The sequence below is a fragment of the Mesoplodon bidens genome (genome assembly GCF_964165515.1).
Source record: "Mesoplodon bidens genome assembly, chromosome: 18".
NCBI classification, from domain to species: domain Eukaryota; kingdom Metazoa; phylum Chordata; class Mammalia; order Artiodactyla; family Ziphiidae; genus Mesoplodon; species Mesoplodon bidens.
Window position 1 is genome coordinate 7,992,506 of NC_138175.1, and position 25,337 is coordinate 8,017,842.

General features: G+C 42.3%; 2 protein-coding genes and 1 long non-coding RNA gene across 5 annotated transcripts in view; 2 read left to right on the top strand and 1 right to left on the bottom strand.

Annotated features, from left to right (window-relative positions):
* Positions 1-4,285, top strand: part of LOC308605428 (polycystin-1-like protein 2) — a gene marked incomplete at both ends in the record, with an annotated part of 81,779 nt that extends 77,494 nt beyond the window's left edge. Inside the window, 4 exon segments of the mRNA XM_081215450.1 lie at positions 347-674; positions 1,501-1,514; positions 4,100-4,191; positions 4,196-4,285. Coding sequence (XP_081071576.1) covers positions 347-674; positions 1,501-1,514; positions 4,100-4,191; positions 4,196-4,285 — 524 coding nt within the window.
* A 4,028-nt stretch (positions 4,286-8,313) lies between these two features.
* Positions 8,314-19,603, top strand: GCSH (glycine cleavage system protein H). 3 transcript variants are annotated; one of them, XM_081215555.1, is made up of 6 exons: positions 8,314-8,587; positions 12,042-12,121; positions 12,698-12,788; positions 13,275-13,334; positions 18,127-18,198; positions 19,084-19,603. In XM_081215555.1, the coding sequence occupies exons 1-6, from the start codon at positions 8,440-8,442 to the stop codon at positions 19,179-19,181; spliced, it is 549 nt and encodes a 182-aa protein (XP_081071681.1). In that variant the 5' UTR covers positions 8,314-8,439; the 3' UTR covers positions 19,182-19,603. The 3 variants fall into 3 exon arrangements, with proteins under 3 accessions (XP_081071681.1, XP_081071682.1, XP_081071683.1); XM_081215556.1 differs by lacking the exon at positions 12,698-12,788 and having other exon boundaries at positions 13,271-13,334; positions 18,067-18,198; XM_081215557.1 differs by lacking the exon at positions 12,698-12,788 and having other exon boundaries at positions 13,271-13,334.
* On the bottom strand, positions 8,873-25,268 carry LOC308605490. Its single transcript, XR_014013697.1, has 4 exons — positions 25,182-25,268; positions 19,489-19,531; positions 9,325-9,432; positions 8,873-8,957 (listed from the first exon to the last, which is right to left on the bottom strand). It is a non-coding gene; the product is annotated as an uncharacterized lncRNA (long non-coding RNA).
* Between the last annotated feature and the right edge of the window lie 69 nt (positions 25,269-25,337).

Genomic DNA, 25,337 nt, shown 5'->3' on the forward strand with positions numbered 1-25,337 from the left:
AGATGGAGAGACGGGGTGGGTGCAGATAACATTGAAAAGGTACTATTGGTGGGCCTCGTTGACCCTTAGGATGTGGGCATCAAGGGAAAGGACGTAAATGGTCTCCAAGTTGATGACTGGGTAGGAGTTGCCATTCCCCAAGAGAAGTTATGCAAGAAGTAGACCAGGTCCAAGGTGGGGAGATGGTGATGAATGGTTGAATGTAGTCTGTGGTTGGCCATGAACTTCTTTTGGCTAATTCTACAATGGGTACACTGAAATTCACGTTAGCATCCAGGCCAGAAAGTTTGGGATGTGTTAAGATGATGTTGATGGCTAGATTTATCCACTTGTTTCTCATCTCCAGGCTTTATCACTGATGGGAACTCCAAGCTGGTGGGCAGTGCCCAGATTTGCCAAGTGAGGGTCCAGGAAAGCTCTTGCGCTCTTGCCCTGCAGCTGCAGGCTTCTCTTGATGGATGCTGTGTGCCATATTCCCTGGATGTTGAAGAACTGTCAGACTATGGGGAAGGCTGGAATGCCTCCATCCTCAATAACGGCAATGACTTTTGCCAGGCTTGGCAGTACCAGAGCCAGAGCCAGCGCCGAGGGTATCCCATCTGGGGCAAACTCACTGTGTACCGGGGAGGAGGTTACGTGGTCCCCTTGGGGACTGACCGCCAAAGTGCGTCAAGGTAAGGCTCACTGGATTCACACGCAGCAGAGGAAAGACATTTGCTCAAGTCCAGGTCTGATTGGAGGGTGCAGCTTTCAAAACAGGCCGAGCCAAGCTCACTGTATCATTGTGGGGAGGGGCTGGGGGATTCAGAGGCATTCAGGTCATATTTTCAGGCCCCTGGAAACTGTGCAATCTCAGAGTTCGAAGGGAAATCCTGCTTCCAGCATTCTCAGCCTGGTGCACCAAGCCTGGTGGCCTGTGCTAGAGCCAATACAGGGATGAGGAACTTAGTACGACGTAAAGCGTCCACCACCAGGCAAGTAGGAAGTGGTGAAGGCTCTTAACCTTAACCAAGAATTATGCAGGGTCTGCGGTCTTACCCTACTCATAAGCTAACACACTAGCCTGTTTCATGGATGCTGGCAGAAGACACAAGACTCCTAGGTCAGAGACAAAGGATTTCATTACTCACAGCAAAAGCAGTAGCAGAGCTTCATGGTGGTTGAAGTCAGTTCCCCAGGAAGGGCCATGACAGATGCTTGCCCATGCAGTGAGTTACAGTACCAAGGAGGAATACTGAGCTTGGAGCATTAACTGTTTCTACAGTGGCAGAAGCAAGCCTGCTCTTTGTCTGAAGGAGGATGTCACCTCATCCCTTGAGGTTGCTCACTGCAAACTCAGCCCTGAGATGACGCCTGGGTAAAGCCCAGCCAGAGCCTTGCATTCCTGGAATTCTCAGCACGAATGTGCAGGGACACTCAGGGCCCACACACACTGCGTCTCCCAGCACGCTCTAGAGTCAGAGAGCCCTAGGTTTGAAACCCTGGCACTGCTCCTGTTAGCTGTATAGTCCCAGGTGAGTTAGTGAACCCATGTGAACCTCCATCTCCTCCATGGCACTATTACAGCACCAAGGAACACAGGTAACAAGCCCCAAAGGAGGACACCTGGCAGGGGTCCCCTGGGATTAAGGACAGGCCAGGAATAGCTTATTTCCACATAATAGGTGTTTTCCTGCCACTCAGAACAACTGATACTCTCTCTCTGCTTCTATGTATCAAAGCAGGACGCAGACCCATCAGGGACACGGCACGTTTTAAAACAGGCCCATCATTACTGCTCTAAGTAATAACAGCTATTATTACTACATGTGCACACACACACACACACACACACACACACACTTCTATTTCCTCCTCACAATGATCCTGAGGCACTGGTGTTAACACTATTGCAGATGAGGAAACTGAGGCCTGAAGACATTATCAGCTTGCCCACAAGGCAGGCAAGGTTTGAACCCAGGTCCCTCTGGCATGTGCTCTTTCCATGGCACCCGTGAGCAGATCTCCAGGAACTGGTCTTGTGAACTGCCAGCCCAAGAGGGACTGTGACAGTTGCAGCTGCTGCCTGCCTAAGCCCCTGATGTTCTATGTGGCTGCTCTAACACCATGGTCCTCAAACTTTAAAACGCATCATATACGAAGTACTGTGTATAAAATTGGGACTTCCCTGGTGGTGCAGTGGTTAAGACTCTGTGCTTCCACTGCAGGGGGCATGGGCTCGATCCCTGGTCGGGGAACTAAGATGCTACATGCTGTGCAGCATGGCCAAAAAAATAAAAAATAAAATAGACACGCAACAAGGATATATTATATGTATATATATATATATATATATATGTATATATTATATAATTCCCAAGTGAATTATAGCCCTTATTCTGTAATAACTTTTAATTAATTAATTAGGCTGCACCGGGTCTTAGTTGTGGCATGCGGGATCTTTGTTGTGGCATGCGGAATCTTTTTCGTTGTGGTGCACAGGCTTCTCTAGTTGTGGCACACAGGCTCAGTAGTTGCGGAGCATGGGCTTTGTTGCCCCGCAGCATGTGGGATCTTAGTTCCCTGACCAGGGAGCGAACCCACATCCTCTGCATTGGCAGGTGGATTCTTAACCACTGGACCACCAGGGAAGTCTCTGCAATAACTTTTAATGGAGTAAAACCTATAAAGATACTGAATCACTATGCTGTACACCTGAAATTAACATTGTAAATCAACTATACTTATAGATAGATAGATAGATAGATATAATGTTTAAAACAAACCAAAAAAACGCCAATCATAATCCCTCGGATGGCTCATCAAAACACAAATTCCCAGGTCCCACCCCCAGAGTTTCTGACTGGGGAGATCCGGGTGGAGCTTGAGAATCTGAAATTCTAACAAGTTTCCAGATGATGTGGTGCTACCAGTCTGGGGACTGCATTTTCAGAACCTCTGCTCTGACGGCCAGGGGACCTTTGCACATGGGATGGGAAACTGAGGCCCAGAAAGAGGAAATTAATTCCCCAAGATCATGGCAAATGAAGGGCAGACTAGAATCAAGTCTCCTGACTCGTGGGACTCTGTTCATTACATCAGTGATTCCCAGCCCTGACTGTACATTAGAAACGCCTGGGGGCTTTTGGCAATGCCTGCCACTGCACCTGAGACCAATAAAAACAGAATTCCTAGGAGAAGGATCCAAGCACTGGTATCTTGAAATCTCCCATGTGGTTTGCATACACAGCCAAGATTGAGAACCCACTGGAAAAATGACTAAAGAAAACAATGACTAAAGAAAAAATGACTAAAGAAAACAATTTAGGTGATGACAAACTTTAACTTTTCATGAAGTGGACTGTCTCCATTCAGAGACCTGCAAAATGGAGTGGAAGGCAGGAAGCTTTTGTAGGGTAAAGAATAATGAACAAGGAAGGGGAAAATAGAAAGTATCTGATTGGCCAGGGCCACAGAGTCAACCTTGTTTGGGATGAGAAGGAAGAGGAAATAAGTATAGAGCCTGGAGTTTGCCTGGTGTTTGGGGATTAGCTGACTGGATATACTGCCTTTCTGGTCAAGGGGAGCCTTTAAAGAGGCACAAAAGTTATCCAAGTTTCAGTTTGCTGACATGGCACCCTGCACAGGAGCAGCTCCATCTTGGGCCCAGAAATTTATTTCAAGATGTTCATATGGTTACTTTGGTTTACATTTTGAGAAACCACCAAACTGTTTTCCGTTTCACATTCCCAGCAGCAATAAGGGTCTTTGTACACAAATTCCTAGTAGCCACCAAACTGTTTTCCATTTCACATTCCCAGCAGCAATGAGGGTCTTTGTACACAAATTCCTAATAGCCTTTGTGGGGGTGGGTGTGGGGGGGTGGAGGGCATCTTGTCATTCTCAATGGAGGGGAAGAAGGAACCCCCTGGGGATAAAGAAGGAACCCTGTGGGGATAAAGGCAGGAGTAAACACCCTTGGGATTCCCAGAAGGAGGTCAATTCCAACACAAAAGCAACACTGAACAGTGAAGTGACTTTGGCAGGGACCAAATTAGACGATAAAACCATGGTTTCCCCTTAGAAAGAAAAGCCCTCAAAGAGAATGGCCCTACCTAAGTTGCATGGTTCTTTCTCCCTCTGCAGCTGTCGGAGGAAGGAGAGATTGTCGATTTGCTACTGATGAAGATACTCAGTTTCCTGGGCATTAAATGTAAGACAGGAGCCTGGAAGCGGCAGTGAGCAGCCTGAGTTGCTGTCAGAGGCCTGGGCCCCTCAACCTGTATCAGCTGTGCCCCAAATTTAAGCTGTTGGTCCAGGCACAATCATCTGTAGAGTAGGGGAGGGCCAGTATCTTAGGCCAACACTTACCAGTGATTCTATATTCTCTCCAGGTCAATATTTTTCTGTGTCCATAGAAGAGTTACCAAACCTGGCAAGCAAAAAAAAAAAAAAGGAAAAATACATACATACCTCCATACAGTTGCCACCACTGTCATAGACGTTTGTTCAAATATATTTTCAACTAGAAATATAACAAATATTGTCTGGAGTTCGGGGGGGTGGTGGGAAATCCCCTCTACAGACTAATTATTTCATCTTCTTGGTCAGTCAGGAGTTGCCTTTGAATGATTCTAGTTCAGGGTTTCCCAAACTGTGTCCAGGAGATGCTAATGGGTGTCATATTAGTTTGCTAGGGCTGCCAGAACAAAGTATCACAAACCGGGTAGCTTAAAACAACAGAAATTTATTGCTCCACAGTTCTGGAGGATAGAAGTCCAAAATCAAGGTGTCAACAGGGCCGTGTTCCCTTGGAAGGCTCTCTTTTAGCTTCTAGCATGTGCCAGCAATCCTTGGCGTTCCTTGGCTTGTAGATGCATCATTCTAACCTCTGCCTCTGTTGCCACATGGCCTTCTTCCCAGTATTGGGGCTGGGACTTCAACCTATCTCTTTAGGGGCCACAATTCAACTTATGACAGGTGTCATCCTCCCCCAAATGTTTCTAGATCAAATGTGGGAAACACTGGATACACAAGTGTTTTAGCATGGGAACTGTTAGAGCTTTTAATATGCTAAATGTGCACTGTGAGTCTTCTGGGATGAGATGAATGTGAGCAATAAAGTGTGTAATGATTCCCAAACCCCTATGACCATGGCTTCTGGTATTGAAGCACTTCAATCAGGGCTAGTGTTCCTTAGGCAATACTTTGGGAATCGTTGATCTACACCAGTGGTTCTCAATATTGGCTACACGCTAGAAACCCCAGACTTCATCCAAATTGATCAGAATCGATGGGTCCCAGGCATCAATATTTTTTAAGCACCCCCAGATGATTCCAATGTGCAGTCAGACTTGATAAACATGCTTTAAATTCTGAGAGCCACAGACCTAGATAATAAAAGTCTTCCAGGTGACTATGTGGATAAGTGCACATTTCCCCTCTCCTATGCAGGAGAAGCACCTCACGAATCCTCTTCAATTCACCCTGTCTTGTCTCTCCTCCTCACACACCCATTGTAGCAGATACTCTAGGTAGCCTGCCCCAAATCCATTCCATGCTTCCCTCCTTGCTATCAGAATCCCAATTTGTTCAGGTAGCCCCTACCCCTACCCTACATGACTCATGGTAAGGTGACCCTGTGGCCACCTCAAAGTAAATCTTGATTTGTCTTAGCAATAGCCCTTGACAGGGCTTCCCTGGTGGCGCACTGGTTGAGAGTCCGCCTGCCGATGCAGGGCACACGGGTTCATGCCCCGGTCCGGGAAGATCCCACATGCAGTGGAGCAGCTAGGCCCATGAGCCATGGCCTCTGAGCCTGCGCGTCCGGAGCCTGTGCTCCGCAACGGGAGAGGCCACAGCAGTGAGAGGCCCGCGTACCGCAAAAAAAAAAAAAAAAAAAAAAAGCCCTTGACAATGAGCTGTTTAGGGTGGCCACATGACCCAGTCTGGCCAATGAAAAATGAAAAGAGGTCTCTAGGACACTTTAGGGAAAGGTCAGTTTGCTAATCAAAAGAGATGGGCTCTAGTGCTGGACATTGTCTGGTCTAAGACTGCTGGAACTCTGACAGCTACCTTGAGACCATGGGGAACAATCTGAAGATGGCAGAGCAGAAAGATGAGAGGAACGTGCACACTTGATGAGGTCATTAAACAGCTAGTTTAACCGTGAAGCTGAACTACTGCCAGCCTTCTATCTGGATGAGAGCTTAAATATCCTTTTATGATGGCTGAACCAGGATCCCACCTAACTACCATGACAATCAAAAGCCAGAATCCTTTATAAACAGAGAGACACATAACGTGGCAATACACATAAGACCTTGGGTATTTATCTTCTATCCACCCCAAAGCCCATCATTCATTCTTTATTGTGTCAGGTATGAACATGAGCTATATAGGCAGATAAGCATCAAATAATTCATACCAAGTGCACACATGTCTCCGGAAAGTCTGATACAGAAATCTACCCAGACACATACAGTCCGTTAGTTTAAACAGGAAAAGTTCGAAGATCTAGAGAAGTTATAAACTCTTCATTTCTCTTTCCCATCTTTCCCATCCACTCTCCACTTCTCTGTTGACTATAAATATCAAATTGGAAATTTCTTGTTGTGAGAGAGAAAAATATATCTTCTCAAGGAGATGAGCAGGCCCCCCTGAGATACCTGAAAGAAATGACCACTGCATTTTCAGGTGCCTGTACCAACTGTACAATGAGATGACCTTTCACATTCCAAGCCATGGATGTTACAAAGATAATCAGACGAAAAAAAAATTTTTTTTAATCCACAATGCTTGTTACATTAAAAAAAAAAAAAGACACACTTCCTATTGCTTTGGCGTAAGGACCCACGACATAGCCCACACATTGATATGTGATCTTGTTCTTCATACCAAATGAGTTAGTGAAGCTAGGAATAAATATTTTAGGGCATGGCTTGCATTATGCTGCAGGGGCTTGTAATAAAACAAAAACAGAACATGACATTATGGAAACCAGCCAAGATCTGGAGTTTAGAGTAGACCACTGTGAGCCAGACAGCATCCCAAACAGCGGCAAGTAGAACAGAGCTTAAGAGCAGTTGATTGTGAATCAGACTAGAGGGCAAGTTCAGCTACTGCCACCTAGTAACTGCTTAAGTCATAAAATGCCTTCCTCATTCCACTCCTGGGAAAGTTAGTTAAACTTTCTGAGTCTCCAGTTCTTCATCTAAAAAATGAGTATAATACCTACCAGAAGGGGTTTGGAGAAGATTACAAAGATAATATCTGCACAGTCCCAGCACATAACAAGGGCTCAATAAGTGGCTATGATTTACTCAGAGGAAAATGGAGCACAACAGCCCTTGCAAGCCACCACACACATGTGCCCACATCTCCAATTTTATAAATGAGGCAGAATCTCACTGTAACATTTGGGTCGCCCAAACACAAACACTCACACACACACACACACACACACACACTTCAAGGTACTCATCCTGTAATACTGAAGGTGTAGAGATTGAAGTGTTTTTCACTCCCCCGTTTCTTTGCTGATTCATGCCCACTCCATAAAATCCATGTTAAAGGTGAGATCTTTCCTCGAACCTAATTATTTTGTCTCCTTGGATTGGGTGGGACATGTCTCCTGCTTAAGTAAGGAACTGATCATGCTGGGTCTCAACTCTCTGCCTTTTGATTGCTCCTGCAGTCCAGACTCCACCAAGAAGCCACTCCTACCCCTTGAACAAGTCCTTGCCCCTCTATGAGTTTCATGATTCTGTCTGTACCCTCTTTGGGGACCGTGGGCCTTTTGGGATCTGTAAAGTAATAAAGTGGGTTCCTGGACTGTTTTCAATATTTCAAAAAGTCAAAGAGAAACTGCATTTGTGTCACCGAGCCTTTGGCCAATGCCCAATAACCATCTTTGGCTGGCATGATTGTTTGGACCTACTATGAATCCTGCTCTGGGTGACCTTGATCCTCGTAGAAGGGAGGCAACTAATCTTTTAACAGAACTGGGAGCACCCTGCCTTCCCCAGGGCCCAAGGGCACTGGAATGCGCTGGCCCAGCAGTACCACCCCTGACTGGAGCCCATTTCACCGCCCGGCTGGGTCGCGGAGGCAAGAAGGCCTGACCTAGCGCTTTCACTCTCCCAGAAGCAATGCCGGAAGGCGTGGCTCCACGCCTCCCGGGAGGCCCCGCCCCTGACGGCCGGCCCGGCCCGGCCCGCCCCCTTACTAGTCCCCGCCCCTCGCCGCAGCCCCTTCCGGGCCACAAAGCGTTCCGAGTGTCACGCCCCTCCCGCCTGCCGCCCCACCAGGTCCCGCCCCTCCCGGGGCCCCGCCCCTGCGCGCCGGTCCAGCCAGCTCGCTCCGGCTCGCTCCGGCCCGGGGCCGCCCCCTCCCCGCCCCGCCCCCTCCGGCCGGGGGTGCTCTAGATGTTGCGCGGAGACCCTCTGCACCCCTGCGAACATGGCGCTGCGAGTGGCGCGGAGCATGCGGGCCGCGGTCTGCAGCCTGCGCGCCATCTCTGCGCCCAACGCGCCCTGCCCGCCGTGGCCCTGGGGACTGCGGGCGGGCGCCGTCCGGCCGCTGTGCACCGGCCCCGTTCTGTTGTCGGGTAAGTGCGGCCGGGCACGTGGGGCGAGCCAAGCTGACTCGGGGGAAGGGGCTGGGGCCTCGATCCTCACCTCGGGTCCCCGCCGCTGGTCGCCCCCGTCAAGGCAGGCGACCCCTGCGCACGCTTATTGTTGCTGGGATCCCGTGTCGCGAGGCCGCTACTCCCTGAGTGACTTGGACGACCCCGCAGTCTTTGTCCTGCGGCTTGGGAGGCGGGGGGAGGGGGCGGGGAGGCCTGGAGAACACGCGCGGCCGCTGTGTCCCGGCTGCTTCCGGCAGGAGCGTCGGGCGCTCGCTGCTGGAGACCCGGGCGAGCGTCGCCGAGCTCCTTCCTGACCTTAGGTTTCTAGCATTTGTGAGCATCGTGGACCCTAAGAGTGAAGACAAATAATAGGCTTTACTTTGCTACCCGGATCGTCACTGAATTCTGAAGTAAAAGTAAAGCAAGAGCATTTATTGAAATTTAAAGCACTGGGTCTAGATTTTTACCAGCTAAAGCTGGCACAACTTTGGAGACGGCTATTTCCTAAAGCAGTGAGATAAAACTCTACTGGACTCCACAGAAGACGTTCTACTGAAGTCTGTATCGAGTCGTGAATGTGTGTTGGGCTGAAACGAGGCCTTACTTACATGGACTTGAAGTAACAGGGAGACCTGCCCGTAAATGTCTTGGCCATCTGTCCTACTTTAGCACACGTTACCGCAGAGGAAAAACCGTTTTACTTCCTGCACCAATACCTGAGACACTAACTGCACCTCCGAGAACTCAGGCTTCTTGCTGACAGAGCACAGGTCTGTGGTGGCTGTTGTCTCATTAAGTTCGTTGTTTTAGAAACCTGTTTGGGACTAGAAAAGTTGATAGGTTTAGTCCAAGGTCAAACATAATGACGCTTACCTCCTCCCCACCCCACCCACCCATTATAATCTCTCAGCTCTTTTAGTGCGGCATTTCAAGGGAAGAGCATTTCTCAGATAAGAACGGAATTTCAAACCTATGTATTTTGGTTATTCATTGTTACATTATCACTAGCTTTTTGCATTTTCCTGTTATCTAGTTAAATATTGCCCAAGATATCAATACCCATGATCTGGTTGAACACCTAGGTTTTTAATACTAAAGAGACTGAGTTCCAAATTTTCACTCCACCTCTTACGAGCTGTGACATCTTGGGTAGTCACTTAACTTCTGAGTCTGTTTCCCTAATCAGAAAAATGGAAATGATAATCCCTACCTTACAGATTTGTTGGATGAAATGAAATAATGTAACTGCTGTACATATAGCTTGACGCATAGTACTTGATAAATATTACTTATTAAATATTAGTGTATAGAATCAAATAGATAGCGGAAAATTGATCAAATGTTAATATATTTTATTTGACTCAGTGACTGAAGGGAGGAGAATGCAAACTTCTCATAAATTACTCAACACACCTAATTTTGGGGGGGCCAAAACCCATGTTTTTCAAGACTCAGAGGAAAAGTAATTATTTACCTAATCTCCTGTTCCCTTTTTTCCTGTTGGGCCAAGGGTTAAAGGAGAATTGTACGAATCATCGTCTTTTGCCTAAATTGCATGGCCTAGTACAAAGACTTCATGGCCTTTGAAATCAAGTGGACCTAGGTGCATTTAGCTTAGCAATGTTGCTGCCTTTTCCTCTAAACTTGTGGTTGCTCCGCTGCTAAATTGAATGTGAGAGCACTCTTACTCCTAAGATTATCTTTACAATTAGGTACGATGGCAAGACCAAAGTCAGGACAGTAATTTCAGAGAAGTCATATGTTTATGGTTGTCCAGTCCTTACTTTTAAAAGGTATATTAGATTTAAACTGCCAGTTTTAGAGTTGTGACAGAATGTTAGGGAGAATTGAGTCCTGTAGCCAAATAACTATATATTAGATGTTTTGCTGAGCATCCTCTTAAACTTAAAAAAAAAAATTACTTCACTCCAGCTTTTGAGTGCTTACTATATGCCAAGTACTGTGTTTTGAACTGGGAATACAGATGAGATAAAGCCTGCTCTTGCTTTGTACTTGGTCTACTGCCTGGGGGAAACTGTAAAGTGCTGTGAGTGTGTGGGGGGAATGGGGTGGGAGAGTGGTGCAGAGTGCTGTGGGAGCAGGTTAGACGGCCCAGGAACCCAGGCTTGGAGGGCTGCATAAGGCATCTGGCAGGCAGAGCTGCTAAATTGAGATCTGAAAGTCAAGAAAAGGCGGCGGGGAGAATGGGTTGCAGTCAGAACACTAAGTACAAACACACTTTCTTAGGGAAACACACGTTGACCTGAAGCATTTAGGAATTTGAAGTGGAGTGAAGCAAAGCAAGTTACTTTGTGGCAGATTTTGCAACCTCTTCCACTGAGGAGTATGATATTAAAGTTTTTTAATGATTGGGAGTAAAAGAAAGAAATACTCTTTATTTACACTCTGCTGTGTATCAGAGCTGTGTAATCAAGGCAGTTTAATGTTTTAAGTACAGTTATCTTTTGGGTAAGGGTGAACCAGCAATGCTTATTGTAAAACAGTATTGAAATTAACGAGCCATTTTCTTATTAACTTACGATGTAGTATTTTTGGAAAAATACTGCTTCACTTCAGAATGTGATATATATTTAAGAAGGTAAGTTTTTTTTTTTAAATGTATTATTTTAAGCAAGTACTTTTGACATTAAATCGTAAGGAATTTTTTTCACATCACTCGAACTTTGGCAGGTCTTTTTTCCAAGAATCCTTGAGTATTTTGGCCATCCGTGTATTTGAAGAGAAGCAGCCCATAAAGCCAAGGCCTAACCTGTCCAATGAATGTCGAGCAGAGGCTGCCTTTCTGCCATTTAATGTCTTAGCTCTGAGGTGACTATTGAGTTCTGATCGTATAGTTTGCTTCTTTAAATGATGGTAGCCACTTTCCTCAAGGGGGAACTTGAATTCATTTAAGGTGGAATCAAGAACTTAGTCAAGTTATAATTGTTCCAGGTCAATTTTATTCCTGTTAAGATTCCACACAGCTCTACCTAAAGAGGCACATAATTTTTTAGGTTAAATCATTTATGAGCGGTCTTTATGCTCCTCCCAAAACCTCATCACTCTTCAGAGGGACAGACTTCCTTTGTATGACAGACCAGTAATAGATAAATATATATTTGAAATGTGCTGCAAAATTTGTGTGTGTGTGTGTGTGTGATTTAGACTGAGTAATGTGAAGGGCAAATAATATATCTCCAAAAGATGCAAAGGTGTTCACATCAAGCCATCTTTGCCTAAATGATACCATTGTTGAGATGTGTCTTCTCACATGATCTCTTTTGTCCTGGGCAGTATACTGTTGAATGGCAATGCCAATAAGTGAAACACAAATACTGGGAAGGTCTTGCCCTTTGACAGCATTGATATGTAAAAAAATGCTTTTTAAGAAGTGATGCCACTGCGTTTCTGAAATATTGGTCTTCTATTTTAGGTCGTAAATTCACAGACAAACATGAATGGGTAACAACAGAAAACGGTGTTGGAACAGTGGGAATCAGCAGTTTTGCACAGGTATCGGATTGTCTTGAAATATTTCAGTCTGCTCTTGCCTAAATTGGATTGCTTTACCTTTTAAAAATTGTTTATTCTGTCCCTTAGTATTACTTTGGGCCCTTTAAAGGCCCTAAGAAGAACATCAGTCATAGATGGAAAAAGTAAAACATAGTTTAGTTAGGGCAGCATATAGTGTTTTTAGAGATATTGAAAGGTTAACACTTCAAATTAAAAATTAGATTAGAGAGAAATGTTTGTTTCATGTTGGGGCAGTTAAGGAAAGAAGCAGAGTAAGCAAAAGGGCTGGAGTGTTGACAGTGTTTTGTGTATAACAATGGTCGACACGTGATCTGGGGACTTGAAGAGGGAACACCTAGATTGGCACAGATTACACAAAGATAAACCTTTTATTTAGAGTTTGTCTCTACTAATTCCCTTATTGCCACTGATCCCATATTGAGATATTGTGTAAAAGAAAACTTGAGAAGCCAAATAGCAGCATGCATCACTGATTTTCAGCTGGATCTCTGGGTGGGGCAGGGGATATTAACTGATGGGAGTATACAGTATTCTTCAGAAATGTTGCGATCTCAGGTACTGAGAATCAATGACAACTATATCTTCATGGGCATATCTGTGTACCTACTGAGGCCCAGTACAGCATGCTTTGTGAAATATTGCATAAGTATTGTCCTCCCCTCCTGGAGTTTATGAGGGGGAATCAACTACATGGAAAATGACATACAAAACATTGTGTGACGGGTGCCTTGAGTAGTACAAGGCGTTGTAACCCCCTCACCTGATGGAGAGATCATTACTTATTAGTCAGCAGATGCAGTAGGGGAAATGGCCTCAGTAAAATTGCAGAGGTGGAAAAGCACAAAGTGTGTTCTTAGAGGAGCTAGTAATCCTTTAGGGGGCATATGGTTTGTGACGGGGTCACTGCCACCTCTGGGAAATGGAGCTAGTGGCCTGTTTTCTTGCAGATCCTGAGGTAAGAATAATTTTGCATTTTTAAAGGGTTATAAGAAAAACTAAAGAATTTGGCCCCTCGGATGTAAAGTATGTACTGTCTGAATTAAAGGGATTCAGTGTTTGGCTTGTTCCTATTTACTAGGTTTAATTTGATTTCTTAGAGGTTTGGTGTTTTGTTTTTGTTTTTTAAAGGAAGCTTTGGGAGATGTTGTTTACTGTAGTCTGCCTGAAGTTGGGACAAAATTGAACAAACAAGGTGAGTGTTTTTCTCATCTTGGTATGTCATGATTCATGCCATGAATTTTCTTTATCTTGCATAATAACTTGTTTGTACCCAGGATCATTTAGAGTGCTTTTTCCTCAAGTAACAGAAAACTTACATAAGAGTAGATCAACCAACAGGGGTTTATCATATCTCATACAAGCAATCTTGGAAACAGGTGGATATAGGATTGACTCAGTGGTTCAGTGAAGATTATCAAGGACACAACCTCTCTCTTACTTTTTCTGCCTCAGCATGTGAGAGGTCACAGAATGGCAGCAGAACTTTCAAGCATCATGTTCTCAATGACAGTATCCAAAAGTAGGAAGAGAAGGACAGACTCTCTTTGTCTCTTTATCGGAAACAAATATCTCAACCAGAAATCTCTCAGATCACCTTTTCTTTTATCAATTTAGCCAAGTCCAAGTCGTATTGCCATGCCTAACTGTAAGGAATGATGGTGAGGAGAATAATGAGCATTTTCAGACCTTACAATGGAAGGCAGGAAGTAGAGGGAAATGGCTCTTAGCACCCTCCCCGCCACACGTTGATATAGTATAATATAGCTGAAGTCTCTGAAGTTTAAAAAATAAAATCTGTCTTTCTTTGGAGGCAGTAAAGAATATCAGGATAGAACATGGGCTTCTGAGTCAGAATCTGGTTTTAAATCCTGGCCTCTCAACATATCAGCTGTGTGATTTGGGAGAGATTACTTAATGTAGGTCTCATCTGTAAGTTGGGATAATAATACTTCATAGAGTAGCTGTAAGGATTAAATGAAATTAGCATAATATCCAGCATAAGATTAGTGCTTGATAAATGTCAGCCAGTGGAACCACGTATATTATTATTCATGGGTTCCTTTACCTATGTAAGATAGTCCGACAGAATTTAAGTATCTGTTTTCTTTAATCATGTTTTATTTACTGTGTATGCACTTTGCTGTTCTCAAGCAGATCAGAAATTTCTGAACATCTCTTTATAGCAAGTGAGGAGCATGAACCTACTTTTTGTGCTTCTAGTATAGAAAAAATTCTATTAATCTAAATATGTTGAGTAATACCCTTAAACTAATGAATGCTTTCTTTAAACTTTCTGCTAAAGGTATTTTTTAAAGTGATACAAAATTTACATACAGTGAAAATGCATGGATCTTAATTGTATAAGCCAGAGTTTTGACAACTGTGTTTATACACTGTGTAAACCTTGCCAATCAAAACTCTTCTCAATATACAACCACTTCTGATTTCTGTCACCATAGATTAGTTTTGCCTGTTCTTTAGCTTCATTTAAAAGGAATCACACAATATGTATTATGTCTGGCTTCATCTGTCTAATGTCATAATTTTGAGATTTATTCATATTGAGTGATCAGTATTTTGCTTTTTTATGCTGCAAAGTCCCATCATGTTTGCCAAAGAGGTTATACCATTTTACACTCTCACCAACAGTATGAGAGAGTTCCAGGTGCTGCATATTTCATTGTGGTTTTAACTTGCATTTCCCTAGGACAGATTATTGTTCACCTTTCCATGTGCTTTTTGCCACTCACATCTTTTTTTGTGAAGTCTCTAGTCTTTTACTTGGGTTATCTTTTTACCATTGATTTTTAGGCATCATTTTAAATTCTAGACACAAATCCTTTTTCAGAAATGTGTTTTATGAATATTTTGTCATATATATGTATGGAACATTGTCTTCTCTAAGAAATCTTTTGTCTGTCTTCATAGTTCCCAGACTATATACCCTAGTGCCATGAGGTGCTGTGGGGTATTTTTAATTTTTAACATCTGTTGGACACAACACAAACTAATAAACAATGGAGGTAACAATTTCAATGTTGGATCTTACTATATTACTTTGCGTAATGTGACTTTGAAGCAAGTACTGCACAATTGGCATGGAACATCAGGTACGGCAATGATTGATGTGACCTGATTCCCTGATGGAGAACTTAATACAGTATGCCACAGACACATATCTGTAAATTGTAATTAAAAATGAAAATTCTTTTTTGTTCAATATATGTGTGTTAATTTTTTCAAACTGCTACTCAATTGTTAGGATAGGATATAAAAACTTACTAAGTAGTTTGGACCTTCAATAAATTGAAGTGTTAGGTATTTGTTTTGGTCTAGAGATTACCACAAAACCTTACTGAGACACTCAGGGCACTGTGAACTGAGAAAGTGAGCAACTGTGGCCCATACCAAGGTTCGCAGAGATATAGTATTTCATCATTAGGTATGATATTTAGCTGTGGAGTTTTTCATAGATGCCCATTATCAGATGAAGCAGTTCCTTTCTATATCTAGTTTGCTGAGAATTATCATTTGTGGATGTTGAATTTTTGTCAAATTCATTTTCTCCATCTATTGACATGATCGAAGGGTTTTTCTTGTTAATGTGATGAATGGTGATTCATTTTTTAATGTTTAACCAACCTTGCATTCCTGGTAGTCATGATACAAAAATTAAAAATTATCTCTAAAAACATACTGCTGGATTTGATTTGCTAATTTGTACATTATGTTCATGAGAGATATTGGTCATTTCTTAAAATGGCTTTGTCAAATTTTGGAATCTGTTATATCTGTTATATAGAATAAGTTTAGAAATATTCCTACCTCTTTTCTTTTTCTGAAAGAATGTGCAAGATCAGTGTTGTTTCTTCTTTAATTGCTTGATAGAATTAACTGGTGGAATATGAGCCAGATTTCTTTGTAGGAAGGTTTTTGATACAAATTTCTTTAATATATATTCAGATTTTCTATATTACCTTACATTGGTTTTGAGAAATTTTTCCATTTCATGTTGTTATATTCAGCATAAAGATGCTCATATTTTTCATTTATTATCCTTTTATACCCATACGATCTGTAGTAAGGACTCCTTTTTCATTCCTTCATATTGGTGGTAATTTTCTCTTCTCAATCAGTCTGCTAGCTCTATCAAATTTATCAATCTTTTGAAAGAACCAAATTTCTGCTATGTTAAATTTTCTCTTATTTTCCATTTCATTTGTTCTTTCATATCTTTATTTTCTTCCTCCAACTTACTTAGATTTAATTTCCTTTTTCTAGCTTCTGGAAACTTGTGGTTTTGTTGGTTTTCAGGGTTTTTTTACTGGACTTCTTTTATCCATACTGTAAAATGCTGTCTCCCTTGTGGTGAGTGGCAGCTAAAATCTTAGTCTGATTCTTCTAGCTTTATCTAGGACATTTGGAGTCTGCCCCATGCACATATGATCCAGGGATCATTCAGAGACCTGGACAGAATTTGGGGCTCTCCTTTTTATCTCTATCCTTAATGAGATTTCCAGCTCACTTTCCAGTAGCTATGGTGGCTCCAAACTCTTGTCTCCTAGGCCTTTAAACCAGTAAGACTGAGATTTTCTTTCAGAATTTTGGCTGCTCCACCTGGCACAGATCAGTGTCCTTTCTTCAAGGCTAAAAATCATTTAAAAAAAATCACCAGTGTCATCCCTTTTTTCTAATGTTGCCTCCTTTCCATAAACTGACTGCTTTTGTTCATTTTCTAGTGTCTTTAGAAGCCAGGTCATTGATTTTAAGATGTTCTTTTTAAATAACGCCTAAAGATATTATTTCCTTCTAAGCACTCTTTTAGCTCTGCCCCCACAAACTTTGGTGTGTTGTATTCATCACATTCAGTTCAGATCACTTGATTTTGTCCTGTAGGTGAGCAGGGCTCTGTTTTATTTATTTATTTATTTATTTTTATTTTTGGCGGATTGGGTCTTCGTTGCTGCATGCAAGCTTTCTCTAGTTGTGGCGACCAGGGGCTACTCTTCGTTGCAGTACGCAGGCTTCTTATTGCAGTGGCTTCTATTGTTGCAGAGCACGGGCTCTAGGTGCACGGGCTCCAGTAGTTGTGGCTCGCGGGCTCTAGAGTGCAGACTCGGTAGTTGTGGCCCACGGGCTTAGTTGCTCTGTGGCATGTGGGATCTTGCCAGACCAGGGCTCAAATCCATGTCCCGTGCATTGGCAGGTGGATTCTTAACCACTGTGCCACCAGGGAAATCCCAGGGCTCTGTTAATTTTTCAGTCTTTTTTTTTCTTTTCAAATTATTCTTCATATTGGTTGGTTTCAGATGATCTTCATGTTCACTGACCCTTCTGCACAGTATCCAGTCTACTGTTAATGCCATCTAGTGAATGTTTTATTTTAGATATTATGCTTTCCAGTTCTAGAATGTCCATTTAAAAAATTATAATTTCTTTGCAAGAATTTCCCCATATATTCACTCACTGGTTTTTTGTTCTTGTTTTTTTTTTGGTCTTTGAACATACTTACAGTAGCTATTTTAAGGTTCTCTGCTAATTCCAACATGTGGGTCTGTGGATCATTTTGAGATCTCTATACTGACTACTTTTTCTCTAAACTATTGCTCCCTTCTTTCTAGAATTTCAACCCTCAATTTCCAGCCACCTTGGGGGCCCACACTCCATCCTCTGACCCCTTTAGCAAATCAGACTGGTTTTCTACTTGTGTTCTAGTTACCCTGTGCTCTTTGGATGGGGCCATGTTGTCAGGCTACAGACTGTATAAATGAAGATCTTGCATGACAAAACCTATGGTTTTACTTTAATTAAAGATATTTAGGAATTTCTATCATTACTGTATTAGAGGTGATCACTTCTCCATATTTTGTATTTTGGGGTCACTAACTTGACATTTAATATTTTCTTTAATTTTCTCAATTTAGAGGAATTTGGTGCTTTGGAAAGTGTGAAAGCTGCTAGTGAACTCTATTCTCCTCTATCAGGAGAAGTAACTGAAATTAATGAAGCTCTAGCAGAAAATCCAGGACTTGTCAACAAATCTTGTTATGAAGATGGTAAGTTGTTGCTAGAAATTTTTTTAAGGATTGTTTGCTGCAGTTAACATTTAATCTAGAATTTAAAGCAATCTTTAGCTGATGGTGACTTCTTTTTGCCCTTCTTGGTACTAAATAGAGATATTCTGCTTTAAAAAGGGAAAACAGTTTAGCTGAATATATAAGGTTATGTTTAAAATCTCTGTCAATAAAAGCATTTCCTTATTTTATAGGGTTCTTAGTATCATAGTGTAGACTCATTGTAAACACTTCAGAGTATTTACCTCTTCAGTCATAAAGCATCTAATCACATTGTGTGATGTAGGTGGTAATAGAATAACATTTATTACATTAATTTTCAGTTTTCTCACATTTTCATCTTCATAATAATGTAGTAAGGTAAGCTAGCAGCAATTTTTTCCATTTTGTAGATGAATTGAGGCCAAAGGATTTCTCTGCTAAGGTCACACAGCCAACAAGATGCAAAATTAGCATTAGGTTGTAGTTCTCTGTTTCCTATCACCTACTTCTCTCTACTAAAGCTTTCTAATGCCATTAATCTAAGTAGTCACAGTGTTGGTGTTCCTTTTGTTAAAGATATACCTGGCCTTGTGTATTTGGATCCGTGTGTAAAGTTGTTGATGCTTATTACAGCCTAGAAGTTCTTAATCCATTATGGTAGAATTTCTTCTGGTTCTTTTCAGTTATGATATGTAAGGAATATTAATTTAATTCTTAAGGCTAAAATTTAAAGCTCTTTGAACAAATAATGAGTGATTTATGTAAAGAATAGTAAGTTAATTTTGAGGCACTCAGAATTTACATTTTGAATGAATTTGACTTTCTCTTTAAAAAGGTGATTTGGAACATAAGATACTAATATAAGATACTTTTTTTTGGTTGCAGGTTGGCTGATCAAGATGACACTCAGTAACCCTTCAGAACTAGATGAACTAATGAGTGAAGAAGCATATGAGAAATACATAAAATCTATTGAGGAGTGAAAATGGAACCCCTAAATAAACTAGTTGGAAACAACTTAATCTAGTATAGTTGTCTTAAATTAGTGGTGAATAGATTTTTAAAAAGCAACTTTTAGCAACAATGTTGCCTGAAGAAAATACCCCTTAACTTCCTAATGATTTCACATAAACACCATGCATCTTTTTCACAACACCCTGTGATTTTTAGGCTAGTCTCCAGTTATAATACTCAGAATTCCTGAAATTATCTGTGGTAAAACTAGTTATAAAAATTAATTCAAGGATAACATTGTTATCTTAACTTTATATAGTATTGTAACTTGCTTACAGCCATCCCTGGATTTGGGTCAAAATACTCAATGAACTTGCCACTGGAAATAAATGACAGTGGAGAAAAGTTTGTTAGTTGTATAGTGTCCAGTGAAGAACATTACTATTTTAATTTTGCAATGTACTGTGTTTGCTGGTGCTATTTTTATACAGTGAAGCAACAGCCTTGCAGGAAAATAAGAAACAGTTTAATAATAAAATATTCAACTTCTTAATTGTGTTTTTTGTTTTGCTGTTAATATTTCATTTAGTGGCTCTGCTAGTATTTGTAAAGATGCTAGTTTTGACTTATGGAAAGTTATTTTTTAAAAAGGAATTTTAAGTCCTAGCGATGAAAGGTTGGTTCCAAGAAAATGTTTCCTTTTAGTCACAAATCTTGCTTTTCTTAAGCAAAGATCTAATTGCCTGATAGCATCAAGTACTATTTTCTGGTCTTTTTGTTTTTTGTGTTTTTTTTTGTGGTACGCGGGCCTCTCACTGTTGTGGCCTCTCCTGTTGCGGAGCACAGGCTCCGGACGCGCAGGCCCAGTGGCCACGGCTCACGGGCCCAGCCACTCTGCGGCATGTGGGATCTTCCCGGACCGGGGCATGAACCCGTGTCCCCTGCATCGGCAGGCAGACTCTCAACCACTGCGCCACCAGGGAAGCCCTTTTGCTCTTTTTTTTTTTTGCGGTATGTGGGCCTCTCACTGTTGTGGCCTCTCCCGTTGCGGAGCACAGGCTCCGGACGCGCAGGCTCAACGGCCATGGCTCACGGGCCCAGCCACTCCGCGGCATGTGGGATCTTCCCAGACTGGGGCACGAACCTGTGTCCCCTGCATCGGCAGGCGGACTCTCAACCACTGCGCCACCAGGGAAGCCCTTTTGCTCATTTTTAACATAAAAGAAATCATTGACTTTGTTTTTCTATCATGCCAATTAGAAGAGAGGAGTAAAAACAAGGAAAGGTGAAATTTTGATCAGCATAGCACATGACATCCTTAAGTTAAACCACATTCACATAAGGTTTCTACTTAAGTAATGGGGACAGAAGTGGACACAGTGGCCAACACAGCATACTTTCTAATTAAGCCAATGGTAGTACTGTAGTATGCTGATATTTGGGGCAGGGGATAGAACATACATAAGTATATACATACACACAGATATATATACTTATACACACACACAAAGCAAGAACAAACTTCTACCATTTTCCCAGTTACTAGAGGAAAAGGGAAGTATGTAGACACTACTATCTTCTGGTAAATAAAGAATATAGAGTACGTAGGTAGGTAAGTAACATACAAGTCTTTCCTGTTCCTCTGCAGAAAGAATGCATTCTTTCTAGGACTGCCAGTGGCCATATCACTGCTGAGCTGTGTCTATTAATCAGGTTAATTTGACTGTCTGCTTTGGAAATAGGGATGAGTAATAGTTGCTCATTTAAATCTAAATAAATCTTGTTTTAAAGGTACTCTCATATATTACCTTCTTTCATCTTTACCACAATAGCCAGAGCTAGGTAGGGCATATCCATAACTACCACCATTTCACAGATAAGGTGATGGAGAGGATAAGAGGATATGGTTAGGATTTTCACATTTCCTGGCTCACTCTTCATCAGTTCCCTAGCAAATGTAAGTTACTATGATAATACTTAAGGGAATTCCCTGGCGGTCCGGTGGTTAGGCGCTTTCATTGCCAGGGCCCAGGTTCGATCCCTGGTCAGGGAACTAACATCCCACAAGAAGCGTTAATGTGGCCAAAAATATACTTAAATGGGAATCTGGCAGGCAGGGGTAGGATCAAAGAACAAAACTTTATGACAACTTGCTCTTTTTCACTGTTTAGAATACAGAGCCAATTCAACCTTCGTTTCTATTTTAGTGCTGCTGAAAATAATAGGTGTTGAATGGCCCTCCAAATGGACTAAATCAACAGAGAATTCAATTTCTCAGACCTCATATTCCTTTGAATGGTTTTGGTCTTAATAGAGGAGCTTAATATAGGTTTTGAATAATGCTCTCTAATAATTTAAAATTCAAGAAATGGAACAGGTTACCCTGGAAGTGTTCAAAAAATTTTTTTTCTCGTATCACCTCCCAGATAGTTGAATAGTTGAAAGAAGTTGACGGCATTAAGTTTTAATAAAGAAACCACTAGAGGGCTCTCTGTACAGGCATGCTAGTATGAAAATGAGGCTGGTATTTCAGATCAACTTTCAAGCAAATCAATTTCTGAATTTTTCTGAATTTCTGCAACTTTTCTGGGGCTGCTAAAATGTCAGAGTACCACCCACCTTCAGTTTTTAAAATTACGCTAACTATAACTGTGCCTTCATTACTTCTCAACAATCACTGTATTATTTCAGACCTAATCATGCATCTTTCTAAGGGATTAAATTCTTTTTTCTTCTCAGCAACATGGCTTTACTATTAACTACCTATCCCTATCAGTCTTTTTTTTTTTTCCTTTTAAATACACTTTTTTTAGAGAGTAGATTTAGGTTCAAAATTGAGCAGAAAGTAGTTTCTGTATACTTCCTGCCCCCATCTTGGTGTTTTCAAAACAGCCCTTTGCCAACTCTGAGATCTTTTTCTACTAGAGCTTTTGTATCTTGATTCCATCTCTACTTTGGCTTTTTATAAACATGACTAGCCAAACACTCATCCCTTCAAGTTTCTGCTCAGTCATGTTATTAGGATTTTTTTTAACATCTTTATTGGAGTATAATTGCTTTACAATGGTGTGTTAGTTTCTGCTGTGTTAGTATAACAAAGTGAATCAGCTGTATGTATACATATATCCCCTCGCTCTTGCGTCTCCCTCCCACCCCTCTAGGTGGTCACAAAGCACAGCTGATCTCCCTGTGCTATGCGGCTGCTTCCCACTAGCTCTCTATTTTACGTTTGGTAGTGTATATATGTCCGTGCTATTCTCTCACTTTGTCCCAGCTTACCCCTGCTATCAGGCTTTTACCTGCTAAGCTTCAACAGTGATTAGAAGCCCGTTTAAAACGGGTATGCAGGCAAAATTAGTGTGAAGCAAATCATTTGCCAGATCTTCCACTTCCACATGTACTTAGGAGAATGTGCTTTCAGTCAAGAAGTTTAACAGTTATTTAGTAAATCTTAGTTAAGACTTTTGGTATACTTTCCAGAAACTGAGAACACAGCTTTAATGACTTGGCTAACAAATTCTGCTAGTCAGGTGGTTTCAAATTTTCTATTTTCGGGCTTCCCTGGTGGCGCAGTGGTTTAGAGTCCGCCTGCCGATGCAGGGGACACGGGTTCGTGCCCCTATCCCGGAAGATCCCACATGCCGCGGAGCGGCTGGGCCCGCGACCCATGGCCGCAGAGCCTGTGTGTCCGGAGCCTGTGCTCCGCAACGGGAGAGGCCACAGCAGTGAGAGGCCCGCGTACAGCAAAAAAAAAAAAAAAAAAAAAAAAAAATTTCTATTTTCAACAGAACTAAAGGAGGTTCTTCCTAACCAAACTGTCAGGTGATAATTAAAAAAAAATTTGTTGCTTACTAGGTGATTTCTGGTGTGGAAAGGAGTTTAAAAAGTTAAGAGACACTGCAGTGACAAAACCCCTTCATGTGTATCTTGCTATGAACAAGGTATCTCACTCAGCTTACATCTATGAAAAAACCCATAAAATTGGGACTGAATCTGTCTCATTCTAGCAATATGTAATATTTACTCATAGATACATGAATTGGCATGAGGGGAGGAACAGCCCCATCTCTTTCATTCTATACACTTTCAGTAACATTCTTTTGTTTACTATTTATGAACGCATGGAATATATTCTTTTATTTGCCAAGTGAGTAGAAATAAAGGTAATTTTAAATCTGGAAAGAAATGTAGACTTACAGTATTATGAAAAATTTTTAAATTTCATTTTCAGATTATATTTTTGTGTTGCACAGAAACATGACAGATTACTCAAAAGTTTTTGATCATATATATATGTTAGAATGAAATTCTGTGGAGAAAGTAGAATAGAAATATAATTATGAATTTAGGGAGAAAAAGCAAAAGAAAATTTTCAATTTTTTAGTTTATTCATGTATTTTTAAATAGATGTTTATGGGTATGAAAATGCTATTAAATTTAGATTTCTTTCAGTACTTTTAAGAGTGATGTGCATTTTAAAATGCCAACATTTATGATCATCTAGATGGTACATCCTTTAAAGTTTGTGATTGGTAATTTCCTGGTGGTCCAGTGGTTAGGATTCTGGGCTTTCACTGCTGGGGCCCAGGTTCAATCCCTGGTCAGGGAACTGAGATCCCACAAGCCGCATGGCACAGCCCAAAAAAATTATGATAGAAAATTTTGTGTTTTAACACAAAAAAGTGGAATGAGGTATGCAGTTTTGTACAATTCCTTTTAGAAGTATGCAGGCATACTGTTAATTCCAGGTTGTGAAACACAAACGATCCCAAAGTGTGTATTTTTAGGTAAAGAATACCTTAAAAAGTAGTCATATTCTAGAAGAGTACTTCATTCTAACGTCTTAGAATAATGTAATCTATACATCATAAAAAAATGGTCTTGGGCTTCCCTGGTGGCGCAGTGGCTGGGAGTCCGCTTGCCGATGCGGAGGGCGCGGGTTCGTGCCCTGGTTTGGGAGGATCCCACGTGCCGCGGAGCGGCTGGGCCCGTGGGCCGTGGCCGCTGGTCCTGCGCGTCCGGAGCCTGTGCTCCGCAGCGGGAGGGGCCGCAGCAGTGAGAGGCCCGCGTACCGCAAAAAAAAAAAAAAAAAAAAAGGTCTTTCCATAGTATTGATAGGCTAATTAATACCGTGCCTTTTGTAAAAATACAGTAATACATATCTATCATTCCAAATGGCTTTTTTTTTTTTAGATTTTTTTTTTTTGACGGGGACCCTTTTTAAAGTCTTCATTGAATTTGTTACAATACTGCTTCTGCTTTATGTTTTGGTTTTTTGGCCTGGAGGCAGGTGGGATCTTAGCTCCCCAACCAGTTATCGAACCCACACCCCCTACATTGGAAGGCAAAGTCTTAAACATTGGAACGCTAGGGAAGTCCCTCCAAATGGCTTTTAATCACAGGGGTATAAAAGGCTTATGATATTTTTCTCCAGCAGAAATATTCACCCTTTTAAAACCAGAAAGCACAAGGGCTTTGGAACCAGACCTGAGCTGGGTTCTACCACGAATGCCTGACTCCGGGCACAGGTTCCCACCCCTGGCTGCACCTTGGGATGCTCGAAAATACCAGCACCAAAGCTGGGAGGGGAGCAGGGGGTGACATTTCACTGTCTTCAACGAGTTCCTCAGCTGATTTAGCAACGTGGGTCTACTTTACTACATTTGTATAAAAGATGCCAATGCCCACTTCACAGGCTGCGCTGCTACACGACAGGGGGTGGCGCCTTAAAGACCTACTGGCCTGCACTACCCTGGCACAGTCCTTATGCGGGAGAGGCGATTGGGGGACAGTGGGCAAAGTCTGGGGGCATTTTCGGTCGCCTGGCATCTAGTGGGTAGAGGCCAGGGGCGCTGCTAGCCAACCCCCATCACAGAACCATCCGCGCCAAGGGCAGCAGTGCGGAGGGAGAGGTCCTGGGTCTCTGAGGGGGAGCTGGTCCCAAAGCCCTCACTTTCTAACTCCAGGGTCCGAGGGGCACCCAACCCCTCGGTGGGTTTCCCTGGCCGGCACTTAAGTCTACACGGTACCTCGCGAGGCGGCCTCCCGCGCTCTCAGCGGCAGCGAGCTCCTCACGCTCGGGTGGAAGGTTCGCGCTCGCGCACAGCCTGCCGGGAGCACGCGCCCTCTGCCGTCAGTGGGCGTTACCTCCCGCGCTCAGTTTTGCTGCGCGTGGCGCTTATACG

Bases quoted from the DNA above. Each gene is read 5' to 3' on its own strand.
- GCSH (XM_081215555.1), top strand. From the start codon at position 8,440: ATGGCGCTGCGAGTGGCGCGGAGCATGCGGGCCGCGGTCTGCAGCCTG. The intron at 12,122-12,697 runs GTATCGGATTGT...TTGCGATCTCAG, and splicing joins GAATCAGCAGTTTTGCACAG to GTACTGAGAATCAATGACAA. The intron at 18,199-19,083 runs GTAAGTTGTTGC...TTTTGGTTGCAG, and splicing joins CAAATCTTGTTATGAAGATG to GTTGGCTGATCAAGATGACA.